This window comes from Euprymna scolopes, chromosome 34 (genome assembly GCF_053919585.1).
Source record: "Euprymna scolopes isolate OS-2025 chromosome 34, ASM5391958v1, whole genome shotgun sequence".
In the NCBI taxonomy this organism is placed as follows: domain Eukaryota; kingdom Metazoa; phylum Mollusca; class Cephalopoda; order Sepiida; family Sepiolidae; genus Euprymna; species Euprymna scolopes.
The window spans coordinates 67082606-67101577 of NC_136515.1; the positions used below are offsets into that span (position 1 = coordinate 67082606).

At 30.1% G+C, this 18972-nt stretch overlaps 1 protein-coding gene across 20 annotated transcripts in view; it reads left to right on the forward strand.

Annotated features, from left to right (window-relative positions):
- The window catches only part of LOC145259277 (teneurin-m-like), a 694747-nt gene that overhangs the window by 385622 nt on the left and 290153 nt on the right, over positions 1-18972 (forward strand). For all 20 annotated transcript variants that reach the window (XM_080117118.1, XM_080117125.1, XM_080117123.1 and 17 more), the window contains 2 exons: positions 1621-1725; positions 10652-10846. In XM_080117118.1, coding sequence (XP_079973244.1) covers positions 1621-1725; positions 10652-10846 — 300 coding nt within the window. The remainder of the gene's footprint in view (positions 1-1620; positions 1726-10651; positions 10847-18972) is intronic.

Consider the following 18972-nt stretch of genomic DNA (forward strand, 5'->3'; position numbering starts at 1 on the left):
ATGGTCTGAAAGGAAGAAGACCAAGAAGGACTCCATTGCACACCGGAAAACACCTTGCAGCACGTCTAAAGTTTGCTAGGACCCATGTGAATTCTCCAGAGTCCGTTTTCCCAAGTATTTTGTGGACTGACGAATCAAAAATTGAATTGTTTGGCCATATGGATGCTTCTTACGTTTGGAGGAAGAAAGGAGAAGCTTACAACCCAAAGAACACCATACCCACGGTGAAACATGGTGGTGGTAGCCTAATGTTTTGGGGGCTCCTTTTCGGATAGTGGTCCAGGTAGTTTGGTCAAGATAGATGGAACCATGAAGAAGGAGGAATATTTGGAGATACTCCAGAAAAACATAGACAGGATGCGGAGAAGCTCCATTTAGGACGAAACTGAGTCCTTCAACAGGATAATGATCCAAAACATACTGCCAAAATAGTCAAAAATGGTTTGAGGATAATCAAATTAATGTTTTGGAATGGCCTAACCAGAGTCCCGACCTGAACCCTATCGAAAACCTCTGGCACATATTGAAAACTGAGGTTAAAAAGCGGAAACCTAGAAAGTTGAGGGATTTGGAGAACTACTGCATTGAAGAATGGTCAAAAATCAGTGTTTATGTTTGTAAAAACCTTGTTGATAAATATCCAAAACGGTTACAGGCAGTTATTAAGAATAAAGGGCATGCTATTGACTATTAGTAAGAGAGGTATGAATAATTTTGAACTAGTGCCATTATTGTTTTTCTTTGTATACTGTTTCAAACTTGCATAATTTATTTATTTGTTGAGTTTAAATTAAATGCTTATGCTTGATTTATTGTTTGAAATCCCTTTAATATTTTCTACCTTCTGGTTTGAGCAATATTCTTATAGAAATCTCAAAGATCCGAGGGGTATGAATAATATCGGGCACAAGTGTATATATATATATATATATATATATATATATATATATATATATATATATATATATGTATGCATACATAAATACTCTAATAAGCAAAACAATGCATTTTGGCAGTTATTAAAACAAATTTAAAACATTTTAATTTCTTTTAATTTTTCTAGGAAGGGCGAAATATTTTGTTTTTGTTGACTAAAAATATCAGCGGATTGTAAATTGCTTTGTGAATAGATTGATAAACAGACCCTTAAAAATCAATAAATCGATCGTTTTGAACACATGAGCTCACGCCATGGGGGAGTGTTACTGGTGGAGCGGTGTTCTTATGTAACTTTCAATTGTGTCGTCCCCCACTTTATACTGTCATTCTTTACTTAATACCACCTCTACCAACACCCACTCCTGATTGTTGGGATGAACTAAACAGTTGAATTCCTCGCAAATAATGGCTGCCGATTAGCCATGCTTCAAATTTCAACGTTAAAATTTAAATTATTGAATCTAAAAATTAAAAAAAAAAAATATTTCCAAACAAACTTCTCTCTCTTTTTTTTACGTCATCTAGTATCGAGTACGACTGTGCATTATCATAAAAGGCTCTGATTGCCAGTCGGTGTGTAATGCTTTAAATTCAAGTGGGCATGTTTACTGTTTCTGTTTTTTTAAATTTTTTTTTTGTGTGTTTAAATTTTGTCTTTTTTTTTCTTATTTAATTGTTTAGAAAACTTGGATACGGACTGTCCTCATGACTGTTACCATCATGGCGAATGCAGAAGTAAAAGATGCATTTGCTACCCGGGTTATTCCGGAAAATATTGTGGACAAAGTAAGTAGCAGTATTACCTCTTTTTAAATCGCATAAATACTTCGATTCTACTTTTTTCTTTAGATTCAAATTTCTAAATAACTAGGCTGGGTTTGGAGGTGTGTGTTGAGCAGAAAAGAAAAAAAAAACGTGGTAGTAGGCAGGCAGGCAGGCAGGCTCAAACCTGTAACGCGAAAGCGGAAAAGGAAGTGAAAGAAAATCTGACGTCTTACCGCAATTCCATGACGCGACCGGAAGTTCGGAACGGTAAAATTAGGCAACGTCCATTCAATCGGTATAATGACTTGCAGAAATGGCTTGCAAAAATCGACCCCGCTAGAAAACTGCCCATTTGAGGTGTAGGAATTAATGTTTTGGGGCAACTTTTCGATATTTGTCGTCCGAGATATCGGCCTTCAAAATAATCCCAATCTCGTTAATATCCGTCGTCTCTGTCGAAAGTTTGGGGATACATACATACATCCATACATACGTTTAGACAGACAGGTGAGATTTATATAAGTGAGAAACCAAGAGCTAACGGTGTTTAATTAGCAAGCAACTCAATCTCTCTATTTATATATATATATATAAAAAAATGCATAATGGCGTAAAATAAGGAAATTACAGTTTCTCTTTCGATTTTCGGATTTTTAATCATGCCCAAACCCATTTTATTTCCTTTTAGAGATTGATATTTACTATTTATTCTGATGAGTTAAGGGCAAAATAGATTCATTGATACATATAATACTTAAGCGAAAGATTTTGTGATACGAAACACATAGTGTCAAGAAGTGCAAATGTCAACTGAACTAAAAGAATAAATTGTAAGATGGTCAACATTAAATTTGGAATGTTGACTTTTGTGATTTATGCATTATATTCTCTGTAATTACTCATGTATATATATATATATATATGTATATATCTATATATCTGTAAAAGTGAACGTGTCTGTCTGTCTGTCTGTCTGTCTGTATGTGTGTCTGCGTGTCTGTCTGTCTGTGTACATTTTCCTACGCAATAACTCTGTCAATTTTTAGTCTATAGACTCGAAATTTGAAATACCGGGTACTGAGATTTGGGAAAATCGATGTGACGGGTGTCAGCCAGAAATTTGGCTGTTAAGGGGTCAAATTTCAACGATTTGACCTTTAAGAACTCTACCAAACTCCTCCGACAATTTTGGGTCTAGACACTTGGGATTTTAGATATAGATTCCTTGAACCTGGATCTAACTTAATAAAGTGATTTGAGCCCGAAACAATAAATTTTAAGGGGTCATAATAGGGGTCAAAGTTTTAAAAAATTAACCATTTTTTTTGTTTTTTTGCTTTCTTTTTTGCACAGCATACACCTCCAAACACCCGAGCAACGCCGGGCACCCCTGCTAGTATATATATATATATATAAATTATTTTGGACTTTTATATATTTTTACTAAGTAAATAAGAATGTAAATATATAAATTATGTATAAATATTAGTAGAGGATGATAAGTAGTATAATATATTAATCCGAATTTTATAAATACAACTGACTGTTAAATTTAAAATAAAAATCCATTTTTAATTTGGAGACCTTATGCAGAAACGTTGGTAAACACTTGGAGATGCACAAAGCAGCAACTCTGATAGATATTCAACTTTAGATGGTTGCTGATCTCTCTTTGTCTCCTGTTGGCATTGGTTTCCCCGATATTTTTTCTAGTTCCAATTCTTTCAAGAAAGACATCGGGTACTTGCGGGAGGTACGACGATAAAGTTGCCAACATCCTATGTGAAAGTTATCTAATGGCACGAATTGGATTCGAACTTGGAACACCAAGGATGTCAGTTCGTGTCGTTATCCACTGCAGCATCCTCACCGTCTCTCCATCTTTTAAATAAAAGAGACGCGTTGCAGGCGTGTGCAGGACTTGGGAGTAGGCACATAATAAATGAAATATATAGAATTCCATTAGAATCTATCAATTCTACATGAAAAAATGGAAGCCTAGATGTCTTTATGGAACCGGAACTTCTGTCGGAAAAAATCCCAGCAGGGCTGATAAGAAGCATTTTAAGGTTGGACTAATTCAATTTGTAATTCAGTTCCGCTTTTTTTTTTACCAATTCTTTAAAAAGGAGAAGGTACCATTTCCTCAAGGAATATACAACTGAATAAGTTTAGAGACTATACTTGTCAAAATGTCTGCGATGATTGGGTCCATAATTATCGTGTGATAGTCTGTGAAGAACCAAAGATAATTCTTGTCAATAATTCTTTGCATTTGGTTTTCTTGGGTTTTTTGATTTTGGAATAAAAACGAAAATTCAGCAACTTTCATGCAATATTTAGAATTACTCTGGTGAAATAAAAAAAAAGTGTGTCTGCGTAAAAAAAAATATAAATAGAGAGAGAGAGAGAGAGAGAGAGAGAGAGCGGAAGGCAGACAGAGAGATCTTTATCAAAATGGAGAATCTTCGATCTGAGCCACGGACCTGAAAACAACAACCATCTAAAACAAAATATCTATCGAAACTGTTGCATGGTGCAGCTCCTAGTGCTTACCAACAACGAGAAAGCTCGAGGGGAGAGCCACCTTTACGAAAACCGAACTATTCACTTAGATGTCTGACCATAATTCCAATTAAGGCATCGGATATGTGTGTGTGGATGTGCAGGTATATACGGATGTATGTGTACATGTGTATATATATATTTGTGTATATGTACATATATATTTGTGTATATATGTGTGCGTCTATGTATATATATATATATATGTACATATATATAGCTACGCATCTATATTTTTATATATATGTATATATATATATATGCATACATGTATGTATATATGTATGTACGTGTCTATATCCCTTTTCTGGGTCAACGGCCAACTAGCACCGTGTATATTTTTGTGTGTGTATATGTGTATTGGGGTAGAGAGGGCTCCCGTAAGCCGTGGTGAAGGCAACCTTTCTAGGAGAAGCAAATCTCTGATTTAAAAAACCATAAAGCGGAAGACCATTACCCGCATTAAGCTGGTCTGCAGTTTAATTTGCTGCTGGCTATCTTGCTCTTGCTTGTTGCTGGATCTCAACATTTTGAACCGAGAGAGAGACTTAGCTGTCGTACAAAGCTAAGACTCTGTAACATCATATTTGCATAGATACTCCCTCAGACAATTGGGCTCATGGATTTTAAATGTCTGAGGGAGTGGCACTCGTCTGACAAGACGTTGCAATCATCATCACGTGTCTATGTGTGCGAAAATGTCTATTCATGTATATGTTTATGAATTGATAATGGAAAGCAAAATGGATTGGGTTTTTCATGGACCATTCTTTTATGGGTCTTTTGCCTGTGAAAATAAATTTTATCGGGTCAAACAAGGGTCAAAATTGAAAAAATCGTTGTACATTTTGTATATTCATCTTAGTCTATTTTTAATTTTGATTTTTAATCAGTTCTTATGCGTGTCACGTTGGTACGGTGGTAACGTCACCAGCTTTGCTTTCGATTTCGATTCTACCTGATGGAACCCGAATATTTTTTTTTTTTTACCTTTTAAATCACGGCTCTATAATAATATATACGAAATCTGGACAAATTAAAATATCATATTTAAGCGTATCTTACGATTGTGCAGATCCGCCCCCTATTATTAATATTCAGAAACAATATGTCTTTTTCTTGTTTATATCGACTTATATCCTCATCAGCGGAGGATATAGACACACACATTTTATTTTCACGTGTACCACACCGTACCATTTACCGCCAAATTGTACTTTGAAGTCGCTTTTCAAAAAGGAAATATTTCTTATTCCTATGGCTTTCAGCCCAAACTGGTCTTCAAAGTACAGGCCTAGTCGACGAAGTAAATGAGGGGGTGTGTATATGTTCTTGCGTCAGTTGCACGCTAAATTCCGTTACGTGCGGATTTCATGATTAAAATGTTCTGGCGGTGAAAGGGTTAAAACTGTATCGTTTGGATCTGACCTTTTGCTTCAACGGATTTGTTTGTTGTTGAATAGTTTTTTTTTCTTCTTTGAAACTAAACGAATAACAAAGTTAAAAAGACTCTAAACACTTCTTTTGGAGCATAGAATTCGTGGCGTAGAATCTCACACACTTCAAAAAAAAATAAAAAGTAAATAATAATAAAATAAAATAAAAAATAAATAAATGAAATAAAATAAAATAATCTTAGGGTTTTTTTTTTTTTTTTAAGTTTCTCTTCACCCGAAATAGATTTTTTTTTTCCGTGAAACTTTTAAACAGTAATTGAAATCTTCACTGCCTCTACCGCCACCGAAGCCGCCTCCATCTTTGCTTTCATATCAAACAGATGTTTCTTGGCATGTCGCTCGTTTCTCTTCTTTCACGGCTTACGTCACGTTTGCCGTTATATCCTAATTAACTTACTAATTTTGTTTTCGCGCGACTCCTTCCTCGACTTCCGGTACTCGCCTTTTTCCCCTTTTCGGTGACCACTCCTCCTGACTTGGGCACTTGAGATTTGAGGCTTCGTACTTCTCTCGCTCTTGGTGGAATTAAGTCGCAAAAAATAATACCTCGTCCAATTTATAGACGTTTATTTACATAACAAATAGCGAGACGCCTGCTCAAATGCCATCCATCTATAATAGAAAGGAGCGGTTGTCTGTGTTTTTCTTTGTTCTATGTTTGTATGTGTCGGTAAATGTGAAAAATTACAAAAGAACCCCCAACACAGTATTTTCTTGATCAACAGTACTTCGGATATATAATATTAAAAAATTGCTATTTTTTTTCCATTTTTCTGGGGGACAACTAGGCCGGATTTCATCAGTAATAAGCGCTTTTTTAACTGTTCCGCTGGCCTGCTTCCCGATTGAATACAACATGGTAGCTTTCAAGTCCAATGTAAACAAGTTCTAGTTGAGCCGTCTCCATAAATAATCAAATTCTACCCCATTTACACGATTAGCGATTACTATACTATTATCTTACATTCATCAACCCTTATCCTCGGGTGGCTTTCGGGCCTTAATAATTGGTGACTCACAAGTAAAAAGAGAAGATCGACAATGATTTATTTCTATACAATTTCAAGTTCAAAACTATAATAATCAACCTCGAAATTGAATTATTTTAAGTGAAAAAATTAATCAACTTCAAAATAGATCAATCAATCTCAAAATTGATTAATCAATTTCAAATTGAAAACAACCTCGAAATGAGTAATACTCTACTTCAAATTAGAACAATCAACTTCAAAATGGATTAATCAAATTTTAACTGAGATATATTTTTTTAACTAAAGAATATCATCTCAGCAAGTTAGAAGCGATGATCTCCGAGGCTATCAATAATATTTCCCCTAAGACTTGCACAAACTTCACATCTGGAATACAAAGATTACTTTCCACTGTAATTAACTTAGATGAAATTAAATTTTAAATAAATTTATTTGACAAGCTTATATCATTTCGTATCCCATCGTAGTAAAAATTAAAAAAATAAATATTAAATTTATTTGTATTATATTAATTCTCATTTTGAAGTTCTCATTTCTCATTTTGAAGTTGATTCATCTATTTTGAAGTTGAATATTTCTCATTTTGAAGTTAATTTTTTCTCATTTTGAAGTTGATTAATCCATTTTGAAGTTGATTATTTCTCATTTTGAAGTTAGGTAATCTATTTTGAAGTTGATTAATTCATTTTGAAGCTAGTTATTTCACATTTTGAAGTTGATATTGCTCATTTTGAAGTTGATTTTCCCTCATTTTGAAGTTGATTAATCTATTTTGAAGTTGATTAATTCATTTTGAAGCTAGTTATTTCACATTTTGAAGTTGATATTGCTAATTTTGAAGTTGATTTTCCCTCATTTTGAAGTTGATTAATCTATTTTGAAGTTGATAAGCCATTTTGAAGTTGATTAATTCATTTTAAAGTGGATTATTTCTTATTTAGAAGTTTGTTAATTTTCTACCGTGAAAATAAGTCCATTTTGAAGTTGATTATTATCATTTTGAACTTGAAATGGTATCGTGTCTGCAAAAATGATACAAATTGAAAAAAAATGCGTGTAAGAATTCATAAAATGGCTGTTATATACATTTACAGTTTTGACAGCTGAAATAAACTCTATCAGTAATAATACCAACAGATTATTTGCGAATCGTAATGCAGTCGGGTTTTCACACAAAAACTGCAGCATCATGACATTTGCTTGGCTTTTAAATAGAACAACTTTTACATTTTCTGTTGAACTTTTATTCCTATTGTTTCCTTCTGGTATCTTCTGTCAAAAGAAACGTTTTCACTCCCTCTCTCGCACCCTCCTAACACAGAAGGGAGGGGAAAGAATTACCGTAAAGAATTCATGACAGTCTTCAGTTTAAAACTTTCTTAATGCAAAGCCGATAGTTTCAAGAATTCATTTTATGCCAAAATGATTTCAATTGTCGACCGGAAATTTTTACTTTGTTATCGTATTCTTTTGCCTCCCATCTTGCATCTGTCTTTTCCCTTTTGCGTTAAAAGCCATTTTGTTTTTAAATTTATTTTAATCAAAGGATTAAACGTAATGTCACTGACATAATCTTTTCATTGAATCATTTTTTTTTATGTGTGTGTTTATGTGTGTGGACGACGTTTTTCGGTTTGAATTTCCAACCGATTCTGCGTCTATTGTTTTAGACTTTTTTTTTTCAAAATCAGTTTCTTTTTGCTATTCCTCTTCAGTTGTTTACGAAAGGTCTATTTAAATTACCAATTCTCTTTCTATTCGTTCAATCATTTGTCTGAAATTTAAAATTTTTTCGTTTAATTTTTTTCTTTTGAAAATCATTTGCAATCTTCATTTTTTTTACTGAGTTTTTCGTCTTTTAGGCATATGAAAATAGTTTCGGTATTTATTTCGACAGTGCCCGATAAGTAACGAGAGCTAGTAAGTTTAGAAAATAGATATCGCAATAAGCAACACAGAATGTTCTGCTTTTCAACATAGTGAGGATCTGTCAGGCTATATATATATATATATATATATATATATATATATATATATATATATATATATATATATATATACTAGCATTTCGCCCGGGTGTTTGGAGGAGTATGTTGAGCAAAAAAAAGCGGTCAATTTTTTAAACTTTGACCCCTATTATGAGCCCTAAACACTTAGTGTTTTGAGCTCGAATCAACTTATTAAGTTAGATCCATGTCCAAAGAATCTATATCTAAAACTGCAAGTATTTAGACCCAAAAATGTCGGAAAAGTTCGGTAGAGTTCTCAAAGGTCAAATTGTCGAACTTTGACCCATTAACAGCCAAATTTCTGGTCGAAAATGGATCACAAAGATTTTCCCAAATCTCAGTACCCTGGAATCAAATTTCGAGTCTGATGTACACGGACAGACACACAGATACACAGACACGTTCCAACAGTAATGTTTTGTTTTTCCAGTTATAACAATAAAGACAATAATATAGTGCTATACCAAATATACTAAATTTGTCTGATGCTAAATGATATTCAGAATATATATATATATATATATATATATATATATGTGTGTGTGTGTGTGTGTGTGTGTGTGTGTGTGTGTGTGGGTGTATTTTTTTAAAGTTCAAATCACAATTTTTGGAAACACATGTTCTTTTATTTTCTCATAAGAGTATATGTTACAGATCTATTTCGTTAGCAATCTACAACAAATAGTAAAAATATTTCATCTCTGTATTTTTGAAATTAGCAAACACTTCAGATATTTCTATGAAAAAAAAACATATTGAAACCCAATCTTTACATGTCTCTAACAGTCGAAAAACATACCTCCGATGTAGAGAAGGTAATTCTTATTGTTGATTAGGTCCCTCTATTTTTATACATATTTAAATACAGAGATAACATATTTTTAATGTATGTTGAGGTTGTAGACATATACTCTTAAGGGATAATAAAAGAAAGTGGTTTCAAAAATTGTGAATTGAAGTTGAATATATATATATATATATATATATATATATATATATATATAGTAATTTATAAAATGGCGATTATAATTTATAAATTACTAACTACCTCTACCTACGTATTGAGCACTTTTGAAGTAAATACTTAAAGTTTACGCATACTTAAAGTTTACGCATAAATCTATACTTTCGTATATTAATTTTATGTGAGTAAATTAAGTAGTTATATATATATATATATATATATATATATATATATATATATATATATATATATATGAGAGAGAGAGAGAGAGAGAGAGAGATACGAGAGTCGTTCAAAAAGTAAGGCCTCCTAATTCTTTGCTCGAAAACTTAAATGTTGAAAACTTCGAAGACAGGAATGGTACCATTAAAACGAGCGTCTTTTAGGGCTCCATATTATATTTTATTACATAGTCACCACCATTCTCAATACACTTTTACCAGCGATAAAAGGAGTCTTTACGACTCAGTTTTAAAAGTTAGAAGTGCACCTTGTACATCGTATGTCCGTCGCCATTCTGAAATCGGCGGACCATTTCCTCACTCTGTTGACATCAACTGTACCGGCTTCGTAAAACGATCAGCAGGCTCCGATGAATGGTGATCTTCAGAGAGGCATTAAATGACGCATCTATGCTTCTGACGCACGTCAATGACAGGGAGCTGATTACTTAGAGTCTCCTACCGTCAATATCTGCAACAGAGAGATGAAACTTGCAAGTCATAAACGCACACATTAAGTCATGATAAAAATGCAATTTGCAGTCCCCCCCTCATCCATTCGGCACGAATAAAAATAGGAGGCATTATTTTGGAACGACACTCGTAATTCAGAAGAGGTCACGAATAGTAAAAGACACAAATAATCCAAATTCGTTTAAATTAAGTGCTTAAAGCCAGCCATTATGCAGTTCTTGTAGCTTTTTAAATTATTTTGGCGTTTTTTCGTCCTGTTTTGCAGACACCTGTCCTGTTTTATGCAAGGGGAATGGTTACTATGACGAAGGCCTATGCAGATGCCACCCAGGTTGGAAAGGTCAGGAATGTGAAATTCCGGCGAACGCTTGTGAAGTCCCCACTTGCAATGGCAACGGGGAATGCGTTCGCGGAAAATGTGTTTGTAAACAAGGATACAAAGGATCTGATTGTGGAATTGGTAAGTACGAAAATAAACATAATGATTTATATATATATATATATATATATATATATAATGTATATATATAATGTATATATATAATGTATATATATAATGTATATATATAATGTATATATATAATGTATATATATAATGTATATATATATAATGTATATATATAATGTATATATATAATGTATATATATAATGTATATATATAATGTATATATATATAATGTATGTATATATATATAATGTATATATATATATAATGTATGTATATATATATATATATAATTAGTTGTTTGGAAAAAGAAATCCATCAAAGTGTTCAATTTTGATTAAAAATCCGAAAATAAGAGCTTATCTCTATATGAAATACTATACTAAATACAAGTAAGCATGTTGCGTTGATAAAATATTATGAACATGGATCGATTTAAGCCCTATTACAGATATTAAGTAATCTGATCTATAAATCGATCAATTGACAGTATTTGTTCATGTATACATATCTATATATCCATCTACCTTTATATATATATATATATATATATATATATATATATATATATGCGTTGCAATTTTTTCATTTAAGCGTATAATATACGTATTTCATTTGAAAATCCAAACAACGCTTACACTAAGAAAAACACAACTATATATATATATATATATATAATGTAGGTATAAACAAAAGGTGTTGAATGGTTTTACCACTAGAAACAAATCATTTGTGTTGTTTCTTTATTCAGCCCGGCTTGGTTTGGGCCGTATGTTCTCTTTATAACTTTATGCGTATATATATATATATATATATATATATATATATATATATATATATATATATATATAGAGAGAGAGAGAGAGAGAGAGAGAGAGAGAGAGAGAAAGAGAGAGAGAGAGAGATAAATATATATTTAAAAGTTTGATATGTCCAGGTTACCTACATCTTAAATTTAAAATGTTTAGACCCAAAATTGGCGGATGAGATTAGTAGAGTCTGCAAAGGTCAACTCTTTCAACTTTGACTTCTAGGCAGCCTCCCTTTCGCCCAAAAACTGATTAAAAATCTTGCTGCATATCTGACTGCCCTTTATGGTCAATTTCAAATGTGTAGACACAAAATTGGTTAAATATTTTGCTAGAGACCGCAACGGTCAAATCTTTTAAACTTTGACCCCTTTGTGCCAAATTATCAGCCAATAACCAATTACAAAGCTTGCCCTATGTCTGAATATACTTTACCTAAAATGCCAAATGTTTAGAACAAGAATTGGCTGAGTAATTTGGTAGAGACCGCAGAGGTCAATTTTTTAAAAACTTTGACCTCAATTTTGACCCTTAACATTTATTATTTTGGGCTCAAATCAAATTAAAAGGTTGACCTATGTCCAATAAGCTACATCTACAATTCCAAGTATTTAGACCCAAAATTGGCGGAGGTGTTTGGTAGAACTCCGACCCTGGCCTAAAACCGATTTAAAAGATTTTGCCAAGTCTCAATATCCTTTTATGTCAAATCTCGAGTCTGTAGACTGAAAATTGGCAGAGTAGTTTGGTAGGGAAATGTAGACACACACAAAGACAATTTCACACACATATATATATATATACATATATATATAAAGTGAAAGAGATAGATAGATAGATAGATAGATGTGGTGTTTTTCCGTTGTTGCTTTCAAAGTGGGATTTTTACACAACTAGTAAGTCGCTCGAAAACAACACCAATTAGTTGTTTTTAATGGTAAAATCAGTCACACTTTTTGGAAAGGCTCGTTCGATGCAACTGTTTACATCAGAGTTCTCTCTCTTCTTGATGCACGCCTTAAGGAAGATTGAGGTTGCATCTCGCTCTTTCTATCCCATTTCTTATTGAATAAATAGATATGTACACATACTTGAATATGATCTTTCCACTTAATGCAAAGCAAGTACTTTTAGAAGATTTCATTAAATAAAATAGTCGACTTAATTTGATCCATGAAGTACATATGTATGAAAATCCATTACCATATGTTTCTAATGCTGTCATTCATTTTATAATTGATGCGGGTTCTATTTCATATCTTCTTTTTGAAAAGAACGATAACTTTTTTTCCAGATATTAACCTTTTCCGGATTGATTATAACTGTCGTTCTATTAATCAATTGTTCTACAGAAATTATTGTCAGTTTGGATGTCTCGACGCACCCATGTACATTTATATATATATATATATATATATATATATATATATATATATATATAATATCAATCTCACCTGTCTGTTAGTGTGTATGTATGTATGTTTGTATGTTTGCCTAAAACTTTTCTCAGCAGTACTGGACCCCCACGAAATTGGTATCGTTGGTAAGAGTATTTACTCGCATAAATAATATGTAAAAATTGGCCAAAATGATTACGTCTAAGTGGGTGAACTGCCCGCTAGTTATATATAATTAGTGATAAGAGCACTTTTCTATGTAGAGGAATCTTATCGCTTACTTCGTATTTATAAGAATATGTTAGACTTCGGCATGGAGTTTACCAGAGCTTCAAATGAAATGCTCTTTCACTCTTCAATTACGACGTCACGGAGCTGGCACCTTCTGCTTTAGGATGCTCCAAAGATGTTCTATTGAGTTCCAATCTGGAGACATGCTTGGCCAGCCCATCACCTTTACCTTCAGCCTCTTCAGTAAAGCAGTGGTTGTCTTGGATGTGTGTTTTGGGTCATTGTTATACTGGAACTCTGCTCTGCGACTTAGTTTTTGGAGGGAGGGGATCATGCTCTGCTGCAGTATTTGACAGAACATTTTGGAGTTAATGTTTCCCTCAGTGAAATGTAACTCTACAATATCTGCAGCGCTCATGAAGCTCCAGACATTCATGCTTGAGTGTAGGTATGGCACACATAACAGGAGAGTAAGGGCGGTTTTGTATAATGATGGTGGCCACAAAAAATATTGAGAAGTGGCATGTTGTCTGTTAATATCGACAACTTTTCTTAAGCGGTGTACTCACTTTTGTTGCCGAGGATTTAGCTTTTAATGGCTATATTTTGAGTTATTTTGAGGGGAAAATAAATTAACTCTGTTATATATGTTGCCGACAGACTTCTTTTCATTGTGCCAAATAGTCATTTTTTCAGTGTTGTCCAATGAATAGATATACTTAAATATTTGAAAGTAATTTGAGGGATGTACTCACTTTTGTGATGCATTATATATATATATATATATATATATATATATATATATATATATATATGTGTGTGTGTATGTGTGTGTGTGAAGTTGAAACCAAACGTAAGTGAATGAAAAGTAATTGCTAATGTACATCTTGTGATAATTATAGAAAAACTTCTCAAGTGCAATTGATTAATATTGCTATGGTTTTATGTCGAATTGAAAAAAAGATATCGAATCCTAATTTACTCTCATTTTTATTTTTCATTTAAAAAAAAAAACTTATGGACGTCATTAAATATTTGGAAAGTCATTACGTTTCGTTCCGAACATTATAATTTTATTATTATTATAATTTTATTATTATTATTATTATTATTATTATTATTATTATTATGTATTTTTTCTACTAATATGTACTTTTTATTTTTTTACAGTTCATCGAGTTTTTAAAAAAACCTCCATTATTATTCATCGATTTTGACTTTAATTTCAGTAGATAAAAATTTACAGTTGAAAATTTTAATATTCGTCTTTCAGATGTGACGAAAAGGAAAAGAAATTAAAAATCAATTTATCTTGCAATTTTAAAATAGTTCGCAACTTGTTTAAAGTAAAGTCAATCACCCGTTTTGATTTGAGCCACACTTTCGCATTTATTTAGATAGATATTGATTTAGGTTTCTTATAGAAAATTGAATAGAAGTAATTTAATGTTGAGACACATTATCTATTGTATACGATTAATTGAATAAAAGGTGTTTATTGGACTCGTAAATGATAACCAGGAAATGAAAATTAAAGAAGATAGAAGGTATAGATAAAGAAAGAATGAAAAGAGAAAATATTGAAAGATAAAGAAATCAAAGACAGAACGAATGAAAGAAATAACGAGAAATGATAATGCATAAAGAAATAGAAAGGAAAAAAGGGAAAAAATAGAGGAGAACGATAGAGGAGAAAGAAAGAAAGAAAGAATGAGAGAGAACAAAAGAAAGTAAAAAAGATGTAAAAAATGAGGAGATTTTTAACAAAAATTGAAAGATATCGAAATCAAAGAAAGAAAGAATGAAAGAAAGAATGAAAGAACGAGAAATGAAATTGCATAAAGAAATAGAAAAGAAAAATAGGAGGAAAAAGAGATAGATGAGAAAAAAGAAAGAAGAATGAGAAATAATTGAAAGAAAGTAAAAATAAATAGAGATAATGATATAAAAAATTAGAAAAGAGAGAGAGAGAAAGAAAGAAAGAAAGGAGGAAAAGAGATTGTATAGTAATTAGGGAAAAGGATAAACAATGGAAGGACTTAATGTAAAAAGAAAGAAAGAAAAGAATACAGAAATATTATAGAATGGTGAGAAAAGCAAGGAAAAAAAAGAAAGAAAAGAGAATGGAGAAAGAAAATGTGTAAAAAAAGAGATAGAAAAATAAAAAAGAGAGAAAAATAAAAAAAGAGATAGAAAAATAAAAAGAGAGAAAAATAAAAAAGAAAGAAAAATAAAAAAGAGAGAGAAAAATAAAAATGGACGAGAAAAACAAAGAAAGAAATAGGAACATGAAAAAAGGAATAAAAACACAGATAATAATAGAACAAAGAGAATGTAAAATAAGTTTGTGAGAAAGAGAAAAAGAAAATAAATGAATGAAATGGAAGGAAAGAGTAAAATTGAAGAAAAAAGAAAAAGAAATAAAATAAGGAAAAAGGAAATAAAAAATAAAAACGCAGAAAATAATAGAACAAGAGAACGAAAAATAAGTGTGTCTCAGCGAGAAACAGAAAGAATAAATAGAATGAAAGGAAAGAAGAAAAGAGTAAAACAGCCAAATAAAGAAAGAAAGAGAGAAATAAGTAAACTAAGGAAAAAAAATGAAAAACGAAATAAAAACACAGGCAATAATAGAAAAAAAAGGAGAACGAAAAATAAGTGTGTATTAGAGAGAAAGGCAAACAGAGAACATACAAAGAATAAAAAAAAACGAAAAGGGAATAAAACAAACCATTTAAAAAGAAAGAAAAATTGAGATAGAAGACGAAAATAAAGAAGTAAAACGTCGAAAATTAGAACGAAAAGACGAACAAATGCACGCGTAAAAGAAATAGCAGAAACCGTTAGTTTCAAATTTCTTATGGATGTGTAAAAGTATTAAAAAAATCAGTTTAAATAAACGATTAACGAACAAAAAGAAAATAGATTAATTGACAAACAGTTTAATTGGAAGACGTCACGGACCAAGTTACGAAGACGAAACGGAGAGAAACCGAGGAATCGGAGGGGTTATACCCAATTAAATAATCCTGCGGAAAGAAAGAGATACTGAATCTCAAAAAATGGAATCTGGATTTTCTGTAATTAGGACCACGACGACTTAATCCAAAAAGAAACACGTGCTCCAAGGTTTTAGCGTTAAAGAAAATTGGAATTATAAATAGAAACATTGATTGCGATAGAAAGTTATATATATATACACATTATATATATATATATATATATATATATATATATATATATATATATGAGAGAGAGAGAGAGAGAGAGAGAGAGATAGATAGATAGATAGATAGATAGATAGATAGATATTATGTACTCGCTAATTGGCTTACAGAATTATTTTGGTCTTGTTGGTAAAGTTCATTGAAAAATGATCACCTTATCAAACAGGTTTTATTAGGGGTCGATTCAAAATAGATAGATAAGAAGTATTTTTTTCGACAATTTATGAAATAATATAAACGGACGCAAACAGAGCAGAAAGTTTAGATTATTAATCAAATCTTATTATTTAGATTCTTCTTCTTCCTCTTCTTCTTCTTCTTCTTCTTCTTCTTCTTATTATTATTATTATTATTATTATTATTATTATTATTTATTTATTTATTTATTTATTTCGATAATTTGTGATTTCACCTTATTTGGATAAGTCGTATTATTTATTATTTCGTATTATTTAGATAATTTATTATTTCGTATTATTTGGATAATTTATTATTTCGCATTATTAGATAATTTATTATTTCGTATTATTTGATAATTAATTATTTCGTATTATTTAGATAATTTATTATTTCGTATTATTTGATAATTAATTATTTCGTATTATTTAGATAATTTATTATTTCGTATTATTTAGATAATTTATTATTTCGTATTATTTGATAATTAATTATTTCGTATTATTTGATAATTAATTATTTCGTATTATTTAGATAATTTATTATTTCGTATTATTTAGATAATTTATTATTTCGTATTATTTAGATAATTTATTATTTCGTATTATTAGATAATTTATTATTTCGTATTATTTAGATAATTTATTATTTCGTATTATTAAGATAATTTATTATTTCGTATTATTTAGATAATTTATTATTTCGTATTATTTAGATAATTTATTATTTCGTATTATTTGGATGATTAATTATTTCGCATTATTTAGATAATTTATTATTTCGTATTATTTAGATAATTTATTATTTCGTATTATTAGATAATTTATTATTTCGTAATATTTAGATAATTTATTATTTCGTATTATTTGGATAATTTATTATTTCGTATTATTTACATTATTATATCGTATTATATGGATCATGTATTGTCTTGTATTAGTTAGATATTTTATTATTTCGTACTATTTGAATTATTTACCATTCGTAGTTTTTGTGGATATTTATTATTTCTTATTATTTGGATCATTTATTATTTCTTATTATATAAATAATTTATTATTTCGTATTATTTAGATTATTTATTATTCCGTAGTTTTTGTGGATATTTATTATTTCGTGTTATTTTGGTTTTATTATTTTATGAGAAGCAACTCTAATTAAAGTAACTATAAAGCAAAGAATCGCAACGTCTTTTCTGTAAGAATGAAAAGATAGGGAGGTGCAAATATTTTCGACTATATGATTGCAAGACAGTTTGGTACACTGGCAAGGAAGGAAGACTAACCATAAGAGCTCCTCTCTCTATATAAAGGGTACTTGTATTAACTGAACTACTAATCTTTATTTTTCAGCAATTAACGATGCATTGAACCAGTTTTATTTTCTAATAAAATTAAATCGATTATAAATACGAGTAATTTTATTTGTAGTAGAATTATTTAAAAGAAATTGAAATCCGAATGTAACATTTAATTTGTTTCGTTTTCTCTCATTTAAATATCAGTTTTAAAAATCAATTTTTATTTGTTTCGTATATATATATATATATATATATATATATATATATATATATATATATATTTCGTATATATATATACATATATATTTATATATATATATATTTCGTGTATATATATATACATATATATTTATATATATATATAATGTGTGTATTAAATATATATATTTGATATATATATATTTATATTAAAAAATATATAGAATATATATTTATATATTTGATATATGTATATATTTATAATATATATTGATTATATATATTTAATATATATATATTTAGTAAATATTCAGTTAATATATACATATCAAATTAACGTATATATATATATATTTAATAAAAACATAATTAGTACGCATGTATATATTATATATATTTAATATATATATATCTTATATTTATTTATTAAATATATATCCATATATATATATATATATATTAAACACGTATACATGAATAAATGTATTTAATATGTATATATAATTAATATATATATTTAATATTATAATATATATATGTAATATATGTACTATATATACATATGTATATTAAACCCTGTATATATAATATATATTGTCAATAATGTAGCTATATTTGTGGTATGAAAGGTTTGATTTATTTTAAAATTCAGTTCATGTAATGTTGGAAACAATTTTATAGATGAATTAACATCGTATATTTCGGCAGTCATCTTTGAATAACGCAATACCTGGCTATGCATATTTCTGTCCCAGTAAATGTCTAGTTTTTCTACTGAGTATACGTAATAAAAAAGTTAGG